Source organism: Mobula birostris, chromosome 12 (assembly GCF_030028105.1).
Source record: "Mobula birostris isolate sMobBir1 chromosome 12, sMobBir1.hap1, whole genome shotgun sequence".
Classification (NCBI taxonomy): Eukaryota; Metazoa; Chordata; class Chondrichthyes; order Myliobatiformes; family Myliobatidae; genus Mobula; species Mobula birostris.
The window spans coordinates 73419939-73444003 of NC_092381.1; the positions used below are offsets into that span (position 1 = coordinate 73419939).

Genomic DNA, 24065 nt, shown 5'->3' on the forward strand with positions numbered 1-24065 from the left:
ATAATCCACCAGCACTGATGGATCCCAGTTGCCCTGATACCATTTCTCCATGACTGCTATGTTGTGGTGAAACCTTTCATCATGTTTGTCACTCACAGCACCAAGATTTGCAGGAAAGAAGTCTAAATGGGAATGCAGAAAATGAATCTTTAGTGACATGTTGCTCTTCATGGTTTTGCATGCTTGAAGCATGTTGTCAAGAAGCTGCATGTAGCTTGGTGCTCTGTAGTTGCCAAGAAAATTTTGAACAACATCCTTGAATGCAACTTTCTCTGCTCTCACTAGAAGTTTGTCGATGACCGGTTTGATTTGTGGACCAACATAAGTGCCTTCCTTAATCTTGGCACTAGTTATTCTGGGAAACATCTGTCTCAAATATCAAAATCCTTCACCTTCCTCGCTTAATGCTTTCACAAAATTTTTCATAAGCTCCAATTTTATATGAAGAGGAGGCAAAAATACCTTTGTTGGGTCTACAAGAGGCTTACGTGTCACACGTTTCTGCCCTGGAATGAACTGTGTACAGAGTGGCCAATCCTTTTTGTAATAATGAGATTCTTTAGTATGGCTGTCCAATTTGCAAATGAAATAACAGTATTGAAGGGTGGATATTGCCGTGGTGTAGAACACAGCTTTCAGGCTTAACACTGAGGAATCAATAAAAAGATGCTTTAATAGTGGGTCATGCTGACAATCCAAAGCAGTCAAAAGGCCATAAATACCAGCACAGAAACACAGATTATCAACCTGACCAAAGAATTGCGTCAAATCTCCTTGATGGCTCGAAAGACGGAAATTTTTGTGCCTGGTGACAACAGATTCCATCCTTGCAGTCTTGTACACAGTAATTCTGCTTCTACTGTTGACAAATCCAAGTCTCTGACCAGGTCATTTAACTCAGATTGAGTTATCAGTTGAGGCTCACTTGACATAAAGGGTTCAAAATCTGTATCAATACCACTGTTGTTTTCCATTCCTAGCTCATTTGTCTGCCTCCTCTAAACTCCATGTCGATGGTGGCTTCTGTACTGGAAGTCTATCATCATGCAGTACAGGTCTCATGGCTGAAGGGAGATCGGGGTATTCAATGGATTTCTTGTTTTATCAGAGAAACGGAACACACTGGTCAGACTGAAGTAGCAGTCTGTCATATGATCCTTCTGCTCTCGCCATACCATCAGGGCAGAGAGCGACATTGACTTCCGAGTACCTTTGAGCCAAGCTCTAATATTGACAGCGCATGTTGTGCAACAAATGTGAGGAGCCCAGGCTTTGTCTTGGTCAGCAATTTTACACATGAAGTAGAGCTCATAGACTTTCTTAATAAGAGGAGGTCCGAATTGAGATTTAATCGTATACTTGCCACAAATATAGCAGAAAGTATCATAGCTGTAGCTACATTGGCGAGAGATTTTGCTATTGCAAATACTCCTGAAAGTAGAATTACTTTATTGTAATGAGTACACACAATATGCTGTGCGTGTAGAACATACACCAACATGATCGCAAACTGATATACATGTAAGCACAGTGCGTAGAACGGTGTGTGTGTGATACATTTGTAGCCTTTCCAAAATCTATCCTGCCAGGCAGCATCTGCCTTGCCTAAGCATGGCCAGGCATGCTTGGATAAGATAGAAATCTTTTCAGCTTACATTGTGGGTAACATTTTAATTGACTTGAAGTATGAATTGAAATAACAGATATAGGTGATTTTTAAAAAATGGTGCATGATTGGGAAATTCATGCTTAGCAGCCCAAAATCCATAAGATACACCCAAACGTGTACAGGAAGCAAGGTCTTTGTTGTCCAGTGTAATTCCAGTAGGTCATAGTTTCCAAACATCTTGATTTGTCTTGCATTATTTTTAAAAGAAGAAATTTTGTATAAAGAAATGAAAGCAAATTCAGAGTTGAAAAAGCAAAAAAAAAATGCTGCTAATGCTGGGAATGTGAAATGAAACTGAAAATGCTGGAAAAACTCAGCAAGTCAGGTAGCAAATGTGAAAATCATGTTTCTTATTGAAGACCTTGTGTCAGAAGGTTGGGATTTTTGTTTCTGAACATTTTGCAAAGAGGTTGCTAGCAAACTAACCAATTTTAAGTATCCTTCAGTGATAGAAAAATCTGTATAATTGCATAATATCATTGTCTGGGTACCTCCTGAAATTGTGTTAACAAATTTGAGTCATTTAAATATGAAGGGTCCTATGAAAATTGATGTGTACTTTTCTCTTGTTAATTTATAGAATTTAAATAAGAATTACTTCTGTAAACAGTGCTGTAATCAAATGACACTTGTCTTTGAAACCTCATTAATTTTCAATAGGCTTTCATAATGCTTCAAGTATAAATAAAAAATTTCTTGTATGTTCATCTGTTTGATCCTTTGTTACTTGTGATCATTGTGCTGGTATCAGGGCATGATTAATGCTTTACCCTATCAAAGATTTAAAGGGTTTGCTGAAGGTTACAGAAGATGGAGCAAGTGACTGATCTGGGTTATGTTCCTCAGAGCTCTGCAGAACTTCAGGGTTCATAACAATACATAAATTGGACCCCAAGCAGTGAGTTCATTATTACATAAATACGGGCAAAATAATGATTCCAAAGATGCCAGTCAGGAGGATCCAGAACATGGGCAATGGGAAGTACATAAGGGCAATGGGATGTACATAAGGCCAATGCTGACCAAATTTGTGACTTGTGTCACAAAGAAGGTCCAGGGTAAACTAAGGTTCACTGAGTGTTGGATATTCTCCTCCATGGCACATACCGTCCTGACTTGGGAAATAAATTGCTGGTCTCAGTCATGGTCCCAACATCATTATATGAGTGGCTTCACCAGAAAGATTGCAGAATGTGGCTTATCAGCACCTTCTCAAAGACAATTAGCACTGAGCAATAAATGCCTAGCCTGTAATGCCTACATTGTGGAAACAGAGGTAAATGAATAACTTAGATTGTTTTAATGGATCACAGATGGAAAAAAGTAACTCCCATCATACAATATTCTTGAATGGTATAGTACTGATAATCTTAAAGTGTTTCCATACTATCTTTAACATTTTAGGTTACTGACATTTTTCTGTCTCAATTTGTCCCCAGGATCTCTGACCTCCTAAGGAGGAAATGCTAAAAGTACTTTTTGTAGGAAGTTTCCAATATACGTGGGAGCGGTCTTTTGCAAATGTATCAATTCCTTTGCACAATTTATATGTTAATTTTTTATATTTTGCACATTTTTATTGGGAATGCTAGGATTGTAGTTTATGTATAAATTTAAATTTTAAGTGATCTCAGATCAAAACCAACAAATTTATCTTCCAAATATTACAGTATATTCCTTATATGTATGTTGAGGGTTATGAAGATGATCACAACAGAACCTTAAATGTTTACTTAATTTGCCTTCTTTTTTCATCCCTCTTCTCTCCATATTTCAACCCAACACATCAGTAGCAATACATCAAATTTGCATTCTGGGGTATTTCAGTTTTTTGACCCTAAGTCAATCATAAAACATTATGGTAACCAAATGTGCTGTGTTGTGGGGGTAGGGGAGGAGTGGGAGAGGTTCCACCCTTCCACTTGATTGCTTTCCAAAAATGTTTACTGGGATAAAATGTAGTTGTACTATGATTCCCCCATGCTCTATAGTCAACAGTTTACGTCCTTGTTGATATATACATATTAGAAATGGCCATCCCTAAGTGGTGTTGAACCACATCCAGAGTAGAGTTAGTTCCTTATGAAGAAGAATAGAAGGGTAAGTGGCATAAGAATACTATTGTAGTCAATAAGCAGAATGTTTCATAAATATTTAGCTTGTTTTTCTATTGCAACTATGGTATAAACCAGATGAAATTAACTATGCCACTGCAAGGATGTCAAGCTACACACACAAAATACTGGAGGAACTCAGCAGGCCAGGAAGCATCTATGGAAAAGAGTATAGTTGACACTTTGGGCCGAAACGTGGACTATACTCTTTTTCATAGATGCTCCCTGGCCTGCTGAGTTCCTCTAGCATTTTGTGTGTGTGCTTGGATTTCCAGCATCTGCAGATTTCTCTTGTTTGGGAAGAATCTCAAGCTGTCATTTTTTACTTACAGATACTTATTTTGGACCATTACACCACAAGGCTTCTTTCGTCTTGCTGCAAAATATCCACACTTATGGCTGAAAAGATCAGTGGTATGTACTTAAGAGTACTATGACCGATGCTGGATAACCTTCCATTTTTTAATTTCAATTACCAGTTTATTTGTAAACTCAACTGTGCCATGACTTATAAAGTAACGAAATATCATAGTTTTGTGATTTGAGTTCTCCCTTCTGCCTATCTCTGTTTTCCCAATTTCTAAACCCAGTCTTTTCAATAATTCAATCACGTTACAAAGGAAATAAAAGTACATTATAAGATGAATTTCCTTTTTATAATTGACTGTTCCCTCAGCTTTACAAATTCTCCGTTCATTTAAAATATTCCGTAGAAACAATAGAAATGGTAAATCTGATATAATTCTACTTGCATTCTTAGTTTAGCAATGTTTTGTCATCATGTACATTGAGAGATGAAAATCTGTTGAATTCTGCGTTGAACATTCAATGATAATGGTTTAAGTTTAATTAACTAGAGAAAAACATGATGTCAGATGACACACAAAATGATTAGAATTCACCATCAGATTTTTCAAATCCAATTTTGGATCATCAAAAAGGTTATTACGTGATGCACAGATGTCACTTTTCTAACATTACAGTCTGATCCCATGTGGATTTAATGAGATCTTTCCAAATGTACATCACTATTGTATGCAAATTGTTTTGATGTGCTCCTATTGTGATTTTAAAAAAAACTGCTAGTTCTGTCCTGGATGATACAAAAATCCAATCAAACAATAGAGAAAATATTATATAAGAACTAAAAAGACTGTTGAGGAACAGAGGGACCTGTGTGTAAGTGGCAGGACTTGTAAAGAAAGCTGTTAGCAAAGTATTTGGTATCCTGGGCTTTATAATTAAAGGGAAGAATGCTAGTGAGGAGATTATAAAACTGGTAAGGCCATTAGTCTTCAGGAAGGGTATTGAGATCATTGGAGGAGTTATGAAACGGATTTTACAGGAATGATTCCAGGGCCGAGAGATTGCAGTGTGACACCAGTGAATATGGGTTTATTTTTCTTGAAGTGTAGAAGGCTGAGGGGAAATTTAATAATGGTGTGGAAGATGATGGTGGTAAATAGAAGTTGATGACTTTACTAGTTCATAGATCAGGGCAATCCAATTTAAAATGACAGGCCAAAGTTTAATAAGAATTTGTGAAGAAAAACTTGTTTGAGCAGAGTGTGTAGTGACCTGGAATTTACTGCCCATAAGGAAGGTGGGAACGCAGTTATTCAAGGCTTTGAAAGGGTATTTGAAAAGTTTGGAGGGCTGTAGCAAACAGGAGGAGGGATGGGATCGAGAAAATTCCTGTACAAAGGGCTGGCATGTTATAGGAGTAAAATTTCAATGATTATGCTAGTCATCAAAAAATAGATGGAAAACTAATTATTACATACATTTTCCCAATTGCTATTTGGATTGAGTATTTTATTACACTGAGTGATCCAATAGTCCATGTGATGAGTTGATCCATCCTTATAATGAAATAAATTGTTTGAATTAATTGTCTTTTAAAGCCACAGATGTAGAGCAACAAAAAAAAAACACTTAGAACTCTTTGCTTTTATTGAAAAGTTCAAAGTAAATTTATTATCAAAGTACATGTATGTCACTGTACTGTCCTGGCTGAGATGTTGTAACATCAACTAGACAGTCCCAGCCAAACTCCAGTCAAAAATGACGCGAGAGTCAGGGTATAACCTCCAAGCTCCTTGGGTTTATTGCAGACTCAGTGGCATGACATTGAGAGTAAGGAGTGAAAGTGAAAAACAAAATACAGTACAATTATCACCTTGTTCTATTCACACAAGTAAATATGCACAGGTAAGTAAGAACTTAGTGAAGTTTCCTGCAGGATTCTGACAAATAAATACTACAGGTAAATAGTATGTGAACCATTAGCATCCTGGTTAGTGTCCAATAAACTCAAAAATAACATTCTATTTCAGCAAAATCTTATTGACATCTTTAGATTAACTTCTAAACAATATAACATCAACCTACAAGCAATGCTTCTGTTGTGGAAGCAACAGGATGGCTTTAGGTAGAAACTTCTTTCGCTCCTAGCATAAACCTCTGACCTTCTGCCAGCCAATGTGCTTTTCTATTTTATGACTTGCTGGCAATACAGGAAGTGACCTAATATAGATCAGAAACTGTTAATTAAACTGCTCAATATAAGCTGAATGCGGTTAATTGCATAGAAAAACATAAATGAATTGCTTGAACGGCAGAATACTCACTATATACAACCCTGCAATTCATTTTCTTGTGAGCATTCACAGTAAATACAAAAAACACAGTAGAATCAAAGAATGACTGCCATCAATCAATGTGCAAAAGAAAACAAATTGTGCAAGTACAAAAAAAAGTAATAATAATAATAAATACCAAGAACATGAGGTGAAAAGTCCTTGAAAGTGAGCTCATAGATTGTGGGCACTTCATCGATGGGGTGAGTGAAGTTATCCCCTCTGGTTCAAGAGCCTGATGGTTGAGGGGTAATAACAGTTCCTCTTCCTGACGGCAGCAGTGAGAAGAGAGCATGACCTGGAGAGTAGGGGTGATTCCTTGATGCTAGATGCTGCGGGGTGAGTCCTTGATGCTAGATGCTGCTTTCCTGTGACAACACTTTGTGTAGATATGCAATGATGTTACTGTTGCATACTAATTTATTCTATTCATTCTCCTTGTTCTTTGGGTGAAGATGCATGGTGGGCACAGTCCATTGGTCACTAAAGCCCAAACTTTAAGTTGCCATATTATGTGCAAGTATTAAGGGGGAGTTCCAATCCTGTTGTCTACTGTCAAGAATGTGACAGCTGGATTTTTGTGTTTGCCCATGATATAAACATTTCCAGTGATTATTTTGGAATTGTACTTACTATAAATGCTTTGATTCTAGTTGTTGAAGACCTACACAAAATCCGTGAGCCAGTTCCAAACATGAAGGCTATCTACTTCATTACTCCAACAGAAAAGGTATTTTTCCCTAATGTTTAATAAAGCACGCAGAATGAGGAAGGCATGTTCCTGATTCAGCATTACGGAACTGTAGCTCAAAGAATTTATTTTCACTACCTCTTCAGAACATTTTAATTTTGGCATGGAGGGAAAATATGTATAATTTTATTTAAAAATAGAAATGCAGTAAAGGAGATTGTCTTCATTAGTGTGCTGAACTTTTATTGTTAAGCTATATGCATTATTATTGGTGTAAAATTTAATGAATAAATGCAGAATACACTATTTTTATTTGTAGAGATATTAATATTTACATAAACCTTTATATTTACAAGCTCTTTTGAACATTTACAAAAATCTTTATATTGATTTTAAAGCAAATGTTCAAAACTCAATGTTGAAACTTTTGAATATAAAAGGGGAAAGTGTATTATGTATGAATAACCCGTAAATTGTCCTATTTAATGATCTCTATCTGTACAAGCAATTCTTTTACGTTTCAGTCTGTAGATGCACTTATAAATGACTTCAGAAAAAAGAACAATTATAAAGCAGCTTACGTTTACTTCACTGACTGTAAGTCATTTCATTTTATTTGGTGTCATTCCTTTCCAAAGTAATTCATTGCTATATCGGATATGTTTTAGCCGAAACATAACTGGACTGTCATTTTGAGACTTATATGGCCGGAACTGGTAATCAAATCACAAGCAAGAGAAAATCTGCAGATGCTGGAAATCTGAACAACACACACAAAATGCTGGAGGGACTCTGCAGCCCAGGCAGCATCCATGGAAAAAAAAGTACAGTTGACGTTTCGGGCCGAAACCCTTCGGCAGGACTGGAGAAAAAAAGCTGAAGAGTAGATTTAAAAGGTGGTAGGAAGGGAGAGAGAAACACCAGATGACAGGTGAAACCTGAAGGGTGAGGGATGAATTAAAGAGCTGGGAAGTTGATTGGTGAAAGAGACAGAAAGCCATGGAAGAAAAAAAAAGAGGGAGGAGCACCAGAGGGAGGCAATAGGCAACATTTCACCTGTGAATCTGTTGGGGTTGTTTACTGTGCTCAGTGCTCCCAGTGTGGCCTCCTGTATATCAGTGAGACCTGACATAGACTGGGAGACCGCTTCACTGAGCATCTTTGCTCCATCCGCCAGAACAATTAGGATCTCCCAGTGACCACCCATTTTAATTCTACTTCCTGTTCCCATTCCAATATGTCCTTCCATGGCCTCCTCCACTGTCATGATGAGGGCACACTTAGGTTGGAGGAACAGCACCTTGTATTCCGATTGGGTAGCCTCCAACCTGATGGCATGAACATCGATTTCTCAAACTTCAGGTAATGCCCCACCCTCCACCCCCTTCACGATTTCCTATCTCCTTTTCCCTACTTCACTCTACCTCTTTGCTAACCCCTTCCCTCCCTCTGGTGCTCCTCCCCCCTTATTTTTTCTTCCATAGCCTTCTGTCTCTTTCACCGATCAACTTCCCAGCTCTTTAATTCATCCCTCCCCCTCCAGGTTTCACCTATCGCCTGCTGTTTCTCTCTCCCCTCCCCACCCCCACCTTTTAAATCTACTCCTCAGCTTTTTTCCTCTAGTCCTGACGAAGGGTTCTGGCCCAAAACGTCGGCTGTACTTTTTTCCATAGATGCTGCTTGGCCTGCTGAGTTCCTCCAGCATTTTATGTGCGTTGGCTTGAGCTAGCAGTATTGATGCATTGGTTAAGGCTTATTAATGGATGTTGTTTTTGTTACTGTTTCGTTGGTGGATAAAACCCAAATTAGTATTTGGCAGTTTGCTAATGTCTACTACGTAGACATAGATTTAAACTTGTCTTTCCTTAAGGTCCCGAATTGGACTTCTTTCCCTTTAATCCAATGTTTCCTGCTTTGTTGATACTGAGGAGCAAACAATTGTGTTTTGTAGATATAATGTGCTGTCCTGCCTTTCAGATGTATGAATAATATAAATTTCTCTAAATGAAGTGTCACTGAGTGCTAAAGCTACATGACCCATCTGAGAAAAACTGTGACTTGACTTTCTCACATTAAAATTAGTGCAGAGATTTCTGAGGTACTATTTAAAAAATCCTCATAAGTCAGGGCATGAAAAGTTATGGGGAGAAGGCAGGAGAATGGGGATGAGAGGGAAATGAATCAACCAGGATCAAATGGCGGAGCAGACTCAATGGGCCAAATGGTCTAATTCTGCTCCTATGTCTTATGGTCTTCAATAGCAGAAGCTTATGGGTTGAACTTTTATGCAAGTTCAGGCCCAGTGATATCTGAACAAAATGCAATGGGAACCTGTATCATATTTTAAAGTAAATTTGTAAGCAACGTTGGAGTGAGAGATAGAGCTTGTAAATTCCAGTTATAGTGATGTTAAAATTTTAAATCAATTTGTTTGGTTCAGGTGGTAATTGCTAAACTGATGGAACTAGAATGCTATGGATTCTGAATTATTATACTTTGGGCATTTATTTTGTTTGAGAAGGAAATATTGATGACTGAACTATTCAGTCCAATGCATTTTCTTTTGAATAATGGAGATTTAAGAGTTTAGCTGGGACTTGAACTGACTTAAAACTGTTAATATGATTGAGTAATTTATTTATTGTGTCTGGGACATAATCAGAATCCAAGTACAGTTTTAAAAAACTTGATTTTCAGAATCAGGTTTATTATCACTGTCGTATATGATGTGAAACTTGTACTTTTGCAGCAGCATTACAGTGCAAAGACATAAAGTTACAGAATTAATAAATAGGTAAAGAATTAATGGTGAGCGGGTGTTCATGGAGAGGGGAAAGAACTGCTCCTGAATCATTGAGTGTGGGTTTTCAGACTCCTTCCCCTGGCAGTAGTAACAAGGAGAGAGCATATCCCCTTTGGTGAGGGTCCTTAATGATGGATGCTGCCTTCTTGAGGCACTGCCTCTTGGACTTGAACTTGATCACCTTTTCCACTGCTGATCCCTCAGTGAGAACTGGTGCATGTTCTAAGGCCTTCACCACCTTGAAGTCACAGTCAATTCCTTGCTCTTGTTGATGTTGAATGTAAGGTTGTTTGTTGTGACACCACTCAACCAGGCAACCTATCACACTCCTGTATACTTTCTCATTGTCATTTTGTTCCAATTAACATTTTCCAGTGCTACACCTGTCCCTACACCTCCTCTCTTGCCACCATTCAGGGCTCCAAACAGTCCTTCCAAGTGAGGCAACACTTCACTTGTGAGTCTGTTGGGGTCATCTATTGCATCCGGTGCTCCTGGTGCGGCCTCCTCTACGTTGGTGAAACCTGACGCAGATTGGGGGACCGCTTCGTCGAGCACTTCCGCTCCATCCACCAAAACAGACAGGATCTCCCAGTAGCCACCCACTTCAACTCTGCTTCCCACTCCCATTCAGATATGTCCATACATGGCCTCCTCTACTGCCATGATGAGGGCTAGACTCAGGTTGGAGGAGCAACACCTCATATACCATCTAGGTAGTCTCCAGCCCCTTGGTATGAACACAGAATTCTCCAACTTCCGGTAATTCCCTCCCTCTCCCTTTCCCTATCCCTATGTCACTCTGCCCCCCTCCCCCAGCTGCCTATCACTTCCCTCATGGTTCCGCCTCCTTCTACTACCCATTGTGTTTTCCCATATTCTTTCTTCACCTTTCCTGCCTATCACCTCCCTGCTTCCCCTCCCCCACCCCTTTATCTTTCCCCTTACTGGTTTTTCACCTGGCACCTACCAGCCTCCTCCTTCCCACCCTCCTCCCACCTTCTTTATAGGGCCTCTGCCCCTTCCCTCTACAGTCCTGACGAAGGGTTCCGGCTCGAAACGTCGAACGATCTTTTCCACGGATGCTGCCCGACCTGCTGAGTTCCTCCAGCGTGTTGTGAGTGTTGCTTTGACCCCAGCATCTGCAGATTATTTTGTGTTTAACATTTTCCAGTTGTGCTCCCATATGTTAAGGTTTGGTGTTTCATTCTAAATTGAAGTCAACATATTGGCAACTCAGTAAATCAGTCTGTATGCTTTATTATCTAAAGCCTGAATGAGCATAAACGGGTTCAGAAAACTCGAGATATCGAATGCTGCCATCACCAAGCAAGAAACAGTCCAAATTGATGCATTTTAAATCATACTCGGGGACTTCAGTCAGGCTTGTTTGTTTGAAAACTCTGCCCAATTATCATCAGTACTTAACCTGCAGCACCAGGGGTCCCAACACACTCTACCATTGCTGTAGTACAAGAAGGAATGCCTACCGCTCCATGGCCAGGCCGCATTTCGAGAAATCTGATTGCTTGGCTGTCCTTCTCCTACCTGCACACAGGCAGAGGCTAAAGAGCGAGGCTCCAGAGATGAGGGCAACAAAGAGGTAGTTGTAGGAAGCAGAGGAGAGGCTATGGGCTTGATATGAGTCAGTGGACTGCCTGGTGTTCAAAGATTCATCAGACGATCTGAATGAATACACCATGGTTGTCACAGACTTTATAAAAACAGTCATAGATGAGTGTGCGCCACAAAATCATTCAGAGAGTTTCTCAACCAGAAGCCCTGAGTGACCATGCGATCTGCAATCTGCCAAGGGCCAGATCAGTGGTATTCAGATCTGGCAACCAAGTAAGATACAAGAGGTCCAGGTATGATCTCCGGAAAGCCATCTCGTGTGCGAAATGGTAATTCCGGACAAAACTTGAATCACTGGGGGATGCTCAACAGCTTTGGTAGGTCTTGAGTCCTATTATCTCATAAAAAGTGAAACCAAGCAACATAGATAACAACAAGGCTTTGCTCCCAGATGAGCTTGATACCTCTATGCTCAAAGAGATGTTATTACCTCATTAAGTGTCTGTCCATAGTGTTTGGAAGGTTATTGCAAACCATTTGGGAATTGTCGGTGTTAATACTGACCTCAGCTATATAGCTAATTTTGTATTTCAGGGAGCTTAGAACTAAAGCTCTAAAAGAGAAATGTCACACCAGTGGAAGCTTCCACCTTGGGCTTGTGTTGAGTAGCTGCATTGTGTTTTGAGGCTCAGTTTTAAATGCTCTACCATCATGTCCTCCCATTCAGTACAGCTCTTCATTGGCAATTTCTCATTGTAAATTTATTCTTCTTATTGCTCAGGTCTCTGTTAGTCACAGTGTTTGCTCATACGCTAAAAGCCTTGAGATCATGAATGGCTGCTTCAGCCTTTAAATGCAATTAGCCTTTATTTGCAATTGCCCTTTATGAAGAGTAATAGTGTGTCTCCCTTTTGACTTACTGCCAGAATGACTGAAACTAAGGTGTGTGACTGTGGAGATAGACTAGTTCAGAGGTATAGACTCTCAGAATATTGATATCTCTAATTTAATCTTTTATTAAATATATACAGTACTTGATCTGTGAAATGTCGAAGAGTGGATCTTCAGTGCTGCTGAAATAACCTGTTTTTTAAATTGTAGATTGTCCTGATAATCTCTTCAGTCAGTTAAAAGCTACATGTGCAAAACCCATAAAACGTTGCAAAGAAGTTAATATTTCCTTTCTTTCATATGAATCTCAGGTAAATATTTCTGTGGTTTTTAAAAAGTGTTCAAATTTATGGTGTTTAATTCAGCGTGCTAAAAACAAATATGATGTTGCTGTTCAGCTGAAGGTGAAATAACCTTTTGCTTTCTCTAAAGGCAAAAAGGCTACACCTTGAATGATGCAGTGTAATCCACCCCAGTGAGTTTACGTTAATGCAAAAACTCTTATTTTTGTCAGAATACAATTGGTGCATCTGTTTTTGTTTTTGTTCAACTACATCTGCTTGATTGCTTTGAATATGCTTTTGAAAGTACAGAACTTTCAGAAGAATTAATAGCTAGCAAATGTATACTGAAAGATATTCATCTTAATTTGAATGATGGCATATTCAAGACTTCTGGTGATATTTACATATACCTGTACCTTAAGGCATCAGACTTTGTGGAATTACATTCCACTAAATATGATGTCATAGATAAATAAGAAGGAAATGTCATTTACCTTTCCTCACAAGCTGACAAAATCTAGAAAGATTATTTCAAGAGACTGAAGTATGAACATGAAGGAAAATTGTTTTTTAGGAAAAGACAAGCATGATGAGTTCCTGTCTACAGTTTTATTTGTCTACATAACACATAGTTGTTGTGAATAGGAAACATATAGAGAGCTGAGTGAAATCATAGCAGAATCATAAGAACAGTTTCCTTAGGGCATTGTATTTCTGAACATTGAAGGAGTAGTTATTGTTTAGCTATAGTTCATCTTTTTAAGCTGTCAAAAAGTACAAGTTTTATCTAAGCTTATCTTTGCAGACACTAGATAAATAAAAATCTTTGTTCAACACCTGGGTACGTTATAAAATTGTCAAATGTCCAGTGGGTTAATGTGAGTAGGTCATTGGGACACTTTTTGCAGGGTAAAAACTAAACATCTAGGTTGACTGCCACTTGAATTCTATGCTGTGCATCTAGGTGTGATCACTAATTTTTATCATGGTAGTAAATTCAGCCATTCTCCCAGTAATTGATGAAAAAGAAATGGGTTTATAATTATTGTTGCAGTTTGATTGTTTAAAAAGTACTAATTCCCATGAGTAGGATCTACCCTGCATTTCTTGCTGATGTTTAGTACTTTGTAGACTTCACACCACTTAGCATAGTTCTGAGATGGAGCACCCATCCCTGAATGTTAACCCCCTTAGGTTTGCACCACTATGCAAGTGACATCAAACTCAGAAAGTTAATTCTTTAAAATTTCTTTTCTTCTTCCCCCACCGCATCCTCATCTAGGTATTCATCTTTGACATTCCTGATGCATTTTCCTCAATTTATAGTCCAACATCAAAAGACAAAAATAACATTATGGAAATAATGGCAGAGAAAATTGCCACCGTGTGTGCAACTTTGGATGAAAATCCTGGTGTCCGCTACAGAAGGGAACGTGGAAATGATTACAGGTCCATTTTGATATGTTTACATTACAGTTTAATCTTTTTATTCATCCCATTAGTCAATGAATGAATTGCACTGTCACCATTGCGTTTCCTGGGTTTTTATGGTGCATAATGTTTTCATATTTCATATTGACTTCAAGAAACCATTAAAAATTTATTACGGCAACATTATCAAATATTTTGGTAGGTTTATTAGATGCCACTACATATGACCAGTTCCCATTGCCCCTTAGTAAATGTTGTTTCTTCTGTGCAATTGTGTAGTGCAAGGAAGATGTAAAGTTAGCTCTTCTCAAATGGCTCACTTGCTGTTGTTGACCTTAGAATCCCTGATCTAGGATGGTACATTGTCAAGGCTGCCAGATACTGAATGCTTTCAGATTAGAGATTGTGTACGCATAAACATTGTAGTAATTCCTATTAATGTTCCTTGATATAGTCTGCTAACACTCGCCAATCCACAGTTTTACATAAAGAATTGCCACGTACAAGATAGTGTCACCTTGGTCTATAGAAATGAGGTTTAGCTCGAGTCAGAACTTTCAGGATGCTAGCAAGGATATAATGTTGAGACTTTATAAATCACTGGTAGGGCCTCACTTGGAGTATTGTGAGCAGTTATGGGCCCCTTTATTTTAAAAAGGAAGTGGTACAACCGGAGAGGGTTCAAAGGAAGTTCACAAAATGATTCCAGGATTGAATGGCTTGTCATATCAAGAGTGTTTGATGGCTGTGGGCCTGTATTCATTATAATTCAGAAGAATGAGGGGTGACCTCATTGAAACTTATTGAATGGTGAAAAACCTCGATAGAGTAGATGTGGAGAGGATGTTTCCTATGGTGGGAGATTCTAAGACCAGAGGGAACAGCCTCAGAATAGAGGGGCGTCTTTTAGCGTGGAGATGAAGAGGAATTTCTTTAGCCAGAGAATGGTGAAACTGTGGAATTCTTTGCCACGGGCAGCTGTGGAGGCTGAGTCTTTATGTAAATTTAAGACAGAGGTCGATACATCCTTGATTGGTTAGTGTATGAAGGAATACAGGGAGAAGGCAGGGGATTGGGGCTGAGAGGAAAATTGGATCAGCCATGGTGAAATGGTGGAGCAGACTCGATGGGCTGAATAGCCTAATTCTGCTCCTATGTCGTATGGTCTTATAACTGGAGTGTGTGGAAGAGGATTTAATGTAACTAGCATTACATTATCTCAAGGAAAATTGCTGAGCTATAGGTGAAACAGTTTGTCCATGATGTTCATTTCTGGTTTTTGCCAATTCACAAAAGGGGGAAGGTTGCTCCCCATGCCTTTTATGATCACTGGGCTTGCACTGCAGGCATTAGGGGGCTGGTGATCCACTTTGTCAGTCAGGAAAGTGACTCGGCAAAGAGATGTGTAAATTAAAATGGGGCAATCTCACTACCTACTGCCACTGCCTACAATAAGCACATTTCTTACACAGACTATGACCTGTGCAAACTGAACTTTGACAGTATATGACTCAAGTGCCTTGAGACAATAAGTTTAATTAGGAGTCAAAGTAAAAAGAATGATGATTCATTTCCAATAAGTTAGGCACATATACTATATCAGTGGGTGGAACTTTACACATAGCTTGCCAGCTTCTAACAGAACTAATGTAGCTCTCAATTTGAGCATTTATTGCAAGATATCAGACTCTATGTAATAGCTATCTGTTTTCTAATGCTTTCTTATATGATGCATTATTTTGTTGTTGCACACAACTAGAATAGTGTAGTATCTGCTAGATTTTCCCCCAATGATAAATGATTAATAAAAAGGGAAACTCTTTTAATAACTTCTTTATATAACTTTCAATAATGTAATTCATGATTCGTTTTTGACAAGGTTGCAAAGTAAAATGGATCAGCATTTTCTTCTTCTTCCGAAATGATATTTTTGATTTTATTTCCAGTGAAACTGGAAATAATGCAGAGTATCTTGCAAATCTGGTAGAGGAAAAGCTGGCAGAACATTACAAACTGGCTGAGGACTGCAATATAAAGGTATGGTATATTTAAATAAATTGAATCGTACACTGTAATACCTATTTACTAAATTGCAATTCAGTCAGATAGAATACAATCGCTCATTTTGAAGTGAAAGTGCTGGGGAAAGTTTACTGATTGCTTCTTGCAACATATCAACCAGATGAGATGAGGTGGGTTGAGCTCATCACTGAGGTGGGAGCTACCACAATTCAACCTCCATTCCAGTCCCTGGCCTTTTTCCATATTCTCTAATGTCCTTATTTTCCAACAATATCTACCCTTATTCTACATGTTTATTGACATTGCATTGATAGCCTTCTGTTGAGTGGATGAGACACCCTCAAACTCTGTTGACTGTTGAAAATTGCATGTCCTTGCCTATAATGCCTATATTGTGGATTCCTGCTAACACCATCACTGTATAAATTGCATCCTTTTTTTCAAATCTCTTCATACGTGACTCACTATCAATTCCATGTCCTCAAAGTGCTTTGGGATGTTTTACTACAAAAGAGATGCTATGTGTGTACTGTTGTTGATAACCATTCTGTATGGTTTGTAACATTTCAGGGTAAAACGCAGTCACAGCTTCTGGTAATCGACCGTGGCTTTGATCCAGTATCAACACTCTTGCATGAGCTGACTTTCCAAGCTATGGCTTATGACTTGGTTCCAATTGAAAATAACATTTATAGGTAAGCTTGCACAATCTTTATGTCACAGTGCTGATTTGATACAACATTTATTGGAGGTTGGAATTTCTTCTAGGAATAGTTGCTTAAGTTGCTTCTAAATTCATGCTCACTCATGATTGTTTTAGTCTTCCTTCACTCAGCATTATTGATAATAATTATTAACTGTATTATGCAGGAAATATGGAAATATAGGGCCAATTTAATTTCCCGATACCTTCCTCAATTTATTGACATGCTCCACCTACGGTTTGCTTTCTGGGGTTATCTCATCCAAATTGCATGTGCAAATTGGCGTTCCTTAAACATCAGTTCCGTTTCAAATAAGATACCCAGTCAAAAGTCAAAATTATTCTTCCTGTCAGATTTAAACTTAATAAAATATGGACACCTGTGATTATGCTGGGGTACTTTTTGTATCCAGTGCCTCTGATATGGCCTCTTCTATGCCAGTAAAACCGACATAGATTGGGGGACCGCTCCGTCAAGTTCATTCATCCTGTCTGCTGCAACAGCCAAGATCTTCTGGTGGCCTCCCCCAGTTCAATCTGACTTCCTACTCTCATACAAACATGTCTGTCCATGGCATTGTCCACTGCCATGATGAAGCTAAACTCAGGTTGGAGGAACAACACATCATATTCTGTCTGGAAACAACAGGAATTCTGCAGATGCTGGAAATCCAAGCAACACACATCAAAGTTACTGGTGAACGCAGCAGGCCAAGCAGCATCTGTAGGAAGAGGTGCAGTCGACGTTTCAGGCCGAGACCCTTCGTCATATTCTGTCTGGGTAGTCTTCAACCTCATGACACGAACATCGATTTCTCTGACTCCCAGGAACAACTCCCCTCTGCTCCCCTGCCCCAATTTTTTTCTTTTTTTTCCTCATTCCCTATCCTGGTGGTCCTCTCATCCCCTTCTGTTCCCCTCCCCTTCCCTCATAATCTGCTCATTATCTCTCCCTTGTTCCTCACCTCCTTCTCTGTATTCCATGATCCAATGTCCTCCTTTATTAGATTTCTTGTTCCTCAACCCTTTACATCTTCCTGCTATCACCTCCCAGCCTCTCACATCATATCCCCTTCACCACACACCCACTTCTTCCCTCACCTGGAATTGCCTATCACCGCCAGCTTGTACTCAACCCACTTCCTTCTACCTTCTTATTCTGGCTTCTGCCACCTTCCTTTCCAGTCCAGTTGGAGAGTCTTAGCCTGGAATGACAACTGTTGATTTTTCTGATGTGCTGAGTTCCTCCAATGTTGTGTGCCTGTGTAACACACCAATATCATTAAGAGATTTTCTTTAAAGAAAACAAGCTTTTGTTCAAGTTACACACACCAAAGTTGCTGGTAAACGCAGCAGGCCAGGCAGTATCTCTAGGAAGAGGTACAGTCGACGTTTCAGGCCGAGACCCTTCGTCAGGACCAGTTAGTCCCGACGAAGGGTCTCGGCTCGAAACGTCGACTGTCCCTCTTCCTAGAGATGCTGCCTGGCCTGCTGCGTTCACCAGCAACTTTGTGTGTCGCTTGAATTTCCAGCATCTGCAGAATTCCTCGTGTTTGCGTTTTGTTCAAGTTACAATGTTAAAATGAGTTAGAAGTCTCTTTCTGAGATTCTGTGTACTGCAAAAGAATGATTTACTGACTTGCTATGACATATTTATTAAAATTGGGTAAAATTTCAGTGTTACTTTTTGGTTCAGATGCTTGAAGTCGTTGTGTGCCAACCAGCATTTTGTGTCTGTTGTTCAAGATTTTCAACATCTCCAAAATCTCTTGTGTTTCTTAAGTGTGCCAAAGATGCTGTTTTTGGCTTGATCAGATTCAATCTGGAATTTCACATTCTGGAGCAGTGAGTAAGGAGATTTAAAGCATTTAATCATAAGGATCATTCTTCTGCTTTGATCATAATCACTGATAGTTGGGTGATATGTGGGATATCATAATGGAGTCTGACTCTCCTCACTTGTCATCTTATAAGCAGTGATACACCAGTACACTTGTTGATTGATTGATAGGGTGTGGCTCTCTGGACTGGATTTTCTATTCTATAAAATGTTCATGACATTATGTTTTTGTTTTCATTTTAATAGATATCAAACAAAAGAAGAGTCAACATCCAAAGAGGCTCTTTTGGATGAGGATGACACACTCTGGGTAAATTTGCGGCATCTACATATTGCAGAAGTTAGCGAGTATGTATTTGCTCTCTTCATTTATAAGCTTGAAATATTAAAATATTAAAAATATGTTTTTTCCACTATCAATAAAAGGTTTAAGTATCAGCATCTGTTTGGAGCTGATATATGTACCTGTCAGTTAGAAAAGCTGATGCAGTATTTGTTGCAATTCCTTTACAATCTGTGAAGCAAGTTCACGAAGGAAGCTGCTGTATCTTGCAGAATCTGGCTTTGGACAAAAACTTGAAAAATCAACCAAAGAGTTAAAATAAATGCACTTTCAAAGGAAATTGAATATATATCATTTGAGATCCAGTTATTAATGTATTGAAATCAAGCAACTTTCAAATAGTGTAATGGAAGAGGCTCACCATGTGATAATTAAGTGAACTATAATCTCCAGGCTGTTGTAATTTCTTCAGTGCCACAACAGCTGAACAGATATCTCTCTGCCCTTGTGCCCTTGGCATGAAACTCTCAAATGCAGTCAACTTATTCATGAGCATGCTGTATGAGAAGTACTTAAACTTGCATGTTTACTTACATTTTTGTCAAGTACCATCAACAGGAACAGAATGAAAAGCTTTAGTGCCCCTTTATTGCTTTATCTGAATATTTTCATCTACTGTTCTTCTGCACGTTAGTTGGGACTTCAGAAATTTTCTCAGAAAATATAGCCATTCATTGATCAATGACCCTGTATATAAATCCTAATTTTGCAAAGCTTGCTCACACAACTATTAGAATATACAGTGTATTTTAAAAGCATTCTCCAAAGGGTTGGAACACCAATGCTGTGGGAGGCCGGGGTTTGCTTCTTGGAAAGCCTGCAAGTGACGTTGCCAGGTCATTTTCTTAATGTAAAGAGGGGAGAGCCACCACTGGAATTGTACATGTTGGAGGAAATGCATTCCATCATTGCTTCGAAACTTTGAGCTGAAGCCTTTCTGCGTCAATTGGGAGGAATGGATCAAGAAATATGCTTGATAAGTGTCTTTTGACTTTTGAACACTACACATCCAAATCCTACAGTACTGATCATTTTCTTTCTGCTGGAGGGCCTCAGGCACAGAAGAACTTGAAGTGCCTCTTTTTTATAAGCCTTTTAAAAGCAACTTGCTGTACATCTCCGCTCCATAGGCCAGCAGATAAATAAATCTCCTTCTGATACCATTTTCTAAATTCTAAGAGCAAACAAAGATCTGCTACAAGGTGTAAACGGTTTAGAATCAGAATCAGGTTTAATATCACCAGCGTATGTCATGAAATGTGTTTAGTTAGCACCAGCAGCAGTACAGTGCGATACTTGATTCGTTCTTATTAGCTTGTCACTGTAATACCACAGCCACAATCTTTTGCTCAGTGTCAGCAAGACCAAGAGCTGATTATTGACTACTAGAGGAGGAAATGAGAGGTCCATGAACCAGTCCTCATTGCGGAATTGGAGGTGGAGAGAGCCAGAAACTTTAAATTCCTTGGTGTTATCATTTCAGACGATTTGTGCTGGGTCCTGCAGGTAAGTACCATTACAAAGAAAACACAGCAGTGCCTCTACTTCCTTAGAAGTTTGCTAAGATTCAGCATGTCATCTAAAACTTTGACAAACTTCTACAGATATGTGTTAGAGAGTATATTAACTGGTTGCATCATGGCCTGATATGGAAACACCAATGTCCTGGAACAGAAAAACCTACAAAAATTAGTGGATACAGCCTAGTCCATCGCAGATAAAGCACTCCCCACCATTGAGCACATCTACATGGAGTCCTGTCGCAGGAAAGCAGCTGGTTGATTCACTGCCTGGTATAGGAACTTAATCGCAGGACTCTGCAGAGAGTGGTGTGGACAGCCCAGCCCATCTTAAGTTGTGAACTTCCCATGATTCAGGACATTTACAAGGACAGGTGTGTAAAAAGGGTTCGTAGGATCACTGGGGACCCAAGCCATCCCAACCACAATCTATTCCAGCTGCTACCATCCGGGAAGTGGTACCGCAGCATAAAAGCCAGGACCAACAGGGTCCAGGACAGCTTCTTCCACCAGGCCATCAGACTGATGAACTCACGCTGACTTGAGTGTACTCTATATTATATTGACTGTTCTATTTATTTTAGATTATTATAAGTTACTATGATTGCACATTTCAATGAAGATTTTTACTCCTTATGTATGTGAAGTCAATTCAATTCAATTCTATCATCAAGGATCCCCACCACCCAGGCCTTGCTCTCTTCTTGCTGCTGCCATCAGGAAGGTGGTACAGGAACCTCAAGAACTCACATCACCAGGTTGAAGAACAGTTACTACCCCTCAACCATCAGGCTCTTGAACCAGAGGGGATAACTTCAGTCACCTCAACACCAAGCTGTTTCCACAACCTGTATCAAGGACTGTTCAGCTCATATTCTTGATATTTATTGATTATTTATTCTTTCCGCTTTTCGTATTTGTATAGTTTGTTGTCTTTTACATATTGATGTTTCCCCGTCTTGTTGGGTGTGTTCTTCCTTTGGTTCTATTGTGCTTCTTTGTATTTACTGTGAATGCCTGCAAGAAAATGAATCTCAGGGTCTATGCTGACGTACTATCAATGTACTTTGATTATATGTAAATTGACTTTGAACTTTGACTTGTTCCTTCCAAGATGTAAACATTTTTACCTTGACATAGTTTATCTCATAATTGTCCACTTGGTGTTTACAGTGATTTTGTCAAAGGTGTATTAATGCTCCAGCCAGGGTTGAACTGCAATTCTGGAGACGTATTATGGTGACTAAATAGATGCTTCAGGATACCAACCAATCAATAACAATTAAGTAACACCAAGTATTGTGAGAAGGTGAAATTATTATCACAAATATGATTGATTTTTTAAATTATCAAGATAAACTTGAAAATCTTTTTGACATTGGGGTTTGGAGAGAATAGTCCATGAATTGTGTTAATGGAAGAGAAGCATCTTTTTCCATGGAGGACTTTTTCCGTAGTTCCTTGCATACTAGTTGATTACTATAAAATTGACTTTGAATTTGTTGACTGTAGGAGCTGTAAGTGTGAAGGAATGAATTATTCTGATGTATTAAAAATAAGCATTCTATATACTTACTTTTGTACAGGAAAATACCAAAATTGGTAAAGGAACTTTCCAAAAGTAGCAAGACAACAGAAGGAAAAGTAAGTTTTCTTTTCACCTTTGTACATGCAAGAAATCTTGGATCATTACACAGAGAGACTCCCCTGTGAGTTTGCTGAGAAGAAACAGGACTGAGAACTAGTCATGGGCTTTTTCCTTCAGGGCTGGTTTCACTGGCTGTAGTTACAGAATATCTCACGTGGACCTGACAGCCCCATATTCTCGCCGAATGCCTCTGGATTGGGGCTTGCAAAAGATGATTGAAGGTCACCTGTTGGTAATCTGTGAAGAGCTGGAGACCTTGCAGACAATAGCCAGAGCAGGTGACTCCTTGCATCTAAGCAATAGGGAAATCTTCTGATGTGAGCTAGGCCTCTAACGATTGTGTGGAATTGGTTTGTAGTCTCTGGGAATCGGAAGAATGAAAGCTGATCTCTTTGAAATGCATAAAACTCTGAGCTGGCTTGATATGGACAACACTGAGAGGCTCTTTCTGCAGGACGGAATCATAGTATGCTCAAACAAAACTTTGGAAGCAGAGAATATTTGTATATAAGCAGCAGTGAAAGTGAGCAGTTGATCCTGAGAGATGAGGAGGAATCCCTTTAGACTTAAATCATTATACTTCTCTGCCAGAGAGCACTATGAGCCTTCAGTTTATGAATATTGAAACTGAAAATGATAGATTTATGGGCGATAAGGGAATAGGGCAGGAAGAGGTGTAGAATTTCATATTCAAGGTTGTATTGAATGGTGTGGCGAGGCTGGTACAGTATACTCCTGTTCCCATTTCTTTTGTTCTTCTGAATAAAGTAAATAGACCGTGATCTTGGAGTGAAACATTATAATAACTAGGAAAATGATGAAGAACAGAGATAAATGAGTGTTATTCAACAGTAGTCCACTTATGCAATTGGTTTTGTGATGAGGATAATGGAGGTGATCCTGGAGCACTCCAGCAAAATGGGGTGAAGTAAGATGGGCCAAATCACTGTCCTCAGTAACAACTGTTTTGTGAAATAAAGGTAATTTAATTCCAACTGTTGGTTTGCATTCTTGTTACAAAGTTTGGCCAGCCGCAGGATATGATTGGCTCTACCTGGACAGCATACAAATTTGAACTAAAACTCGGTAGCAATTTTTCTAACTACACTTCATTTTACAGGTCACCGTAGGTTCTTTATCTCAAATGATGAAGAAGTTGCCTGCTTTCCGAAGACAAAAGGCTAAGGTATAAGGCAGTATTGCATTGAGTTTTGTGTATTCTACCCTGTGCTACAGCCATTTCTGGTTAGCCTATTTACATAGCACATTTCTTCCTCTGTAGCTATTCTTAGTCTTAGTTCATTGCAATGTGCTGCCATTGCTATAATTCCATTTGCAAAATAGACAATAAATGAATACGTTTTTTTTTAAATTCCAGTGTGATTAAGTTGCATCTCCTAGGAAAAAGATCCTGTACTTTATTTAATATAGTAATGCATCACAATTTGATAGCAGAGTTTTGATAGAGAACAAGTATTGATGTGGAATATCAAGGAAAGGTGAATGACCCTGAGAGTGTTCAAGAATCAAATGTGATGGATGACGGCTGGATGTTGAACGAGCAGAGCAGGTTTAAGTCGTTAACTGCATAAATTTACGGAAGAAATAAAGCAGGGAGAATGGCTAATTATATATTATGTTAGTGCTATTAATGCTGCTTATTTAACAACTATGTTATAGACAAATAAGAATATTATATTTTGAAGTACTATTTTATAATCATGCTACTTTTTAAAATAAGAAAGATCAAATATCACACCTGTATGGTGGAAGACACAACTTAAATGATATTAACACCATTGTTCTGAAATGATAAATTGTGGATGATAGATTGAAGGCTACATTGGTGTAACGATAATTTAAATCACACAAAGTAGTCATATATAATTTCT

At 38.8% G+C, this 24065-nt stretch overlaps 1 protein-coding gene across 1 annotated transcript in view; it reads left to right on the plus strand.

Annotated features, from left to right (window-relative positions):
• The window catches only part of stxbp3 (syntaxin binding protein 3), a 50320-nt gene that overhangs the window by 10746 nt on the left and 15509 nt on the right, over positions 1–24065 (plus strand). The window contains exons 3-12 of the mRNA XM_072274129.1: positions 4116–4197; positions 7076–7152; positions 7638–7710; positions 12593–12693; positions 13949–14115; positions 16044–16134; positions 16690–16814; positions 18909–19010; positions 22112–22169; positions 23294–23359. Coding sequence (XP_072130230.1) covers positions 4116–4197; positions 7076–7152; positions 7638–7710; positions 12593–12693; positions 13949–14115; positions 16044–16134; positions 16690–16814; positions 18909–19010; positions 22112–22169; positions 23294–23359 — 942 coding nt within the window. The remainder of the gene's footprint in view (positions 1–4115; positions 4198–7075; positions 7153–7637; positions 7711–12592; positions 12694–13948; positions 14116–16043; positions 16135–16689; positions 16815–18908; positions 19011–22111; positions 22170–23293; positions 23360–24065) is intronic.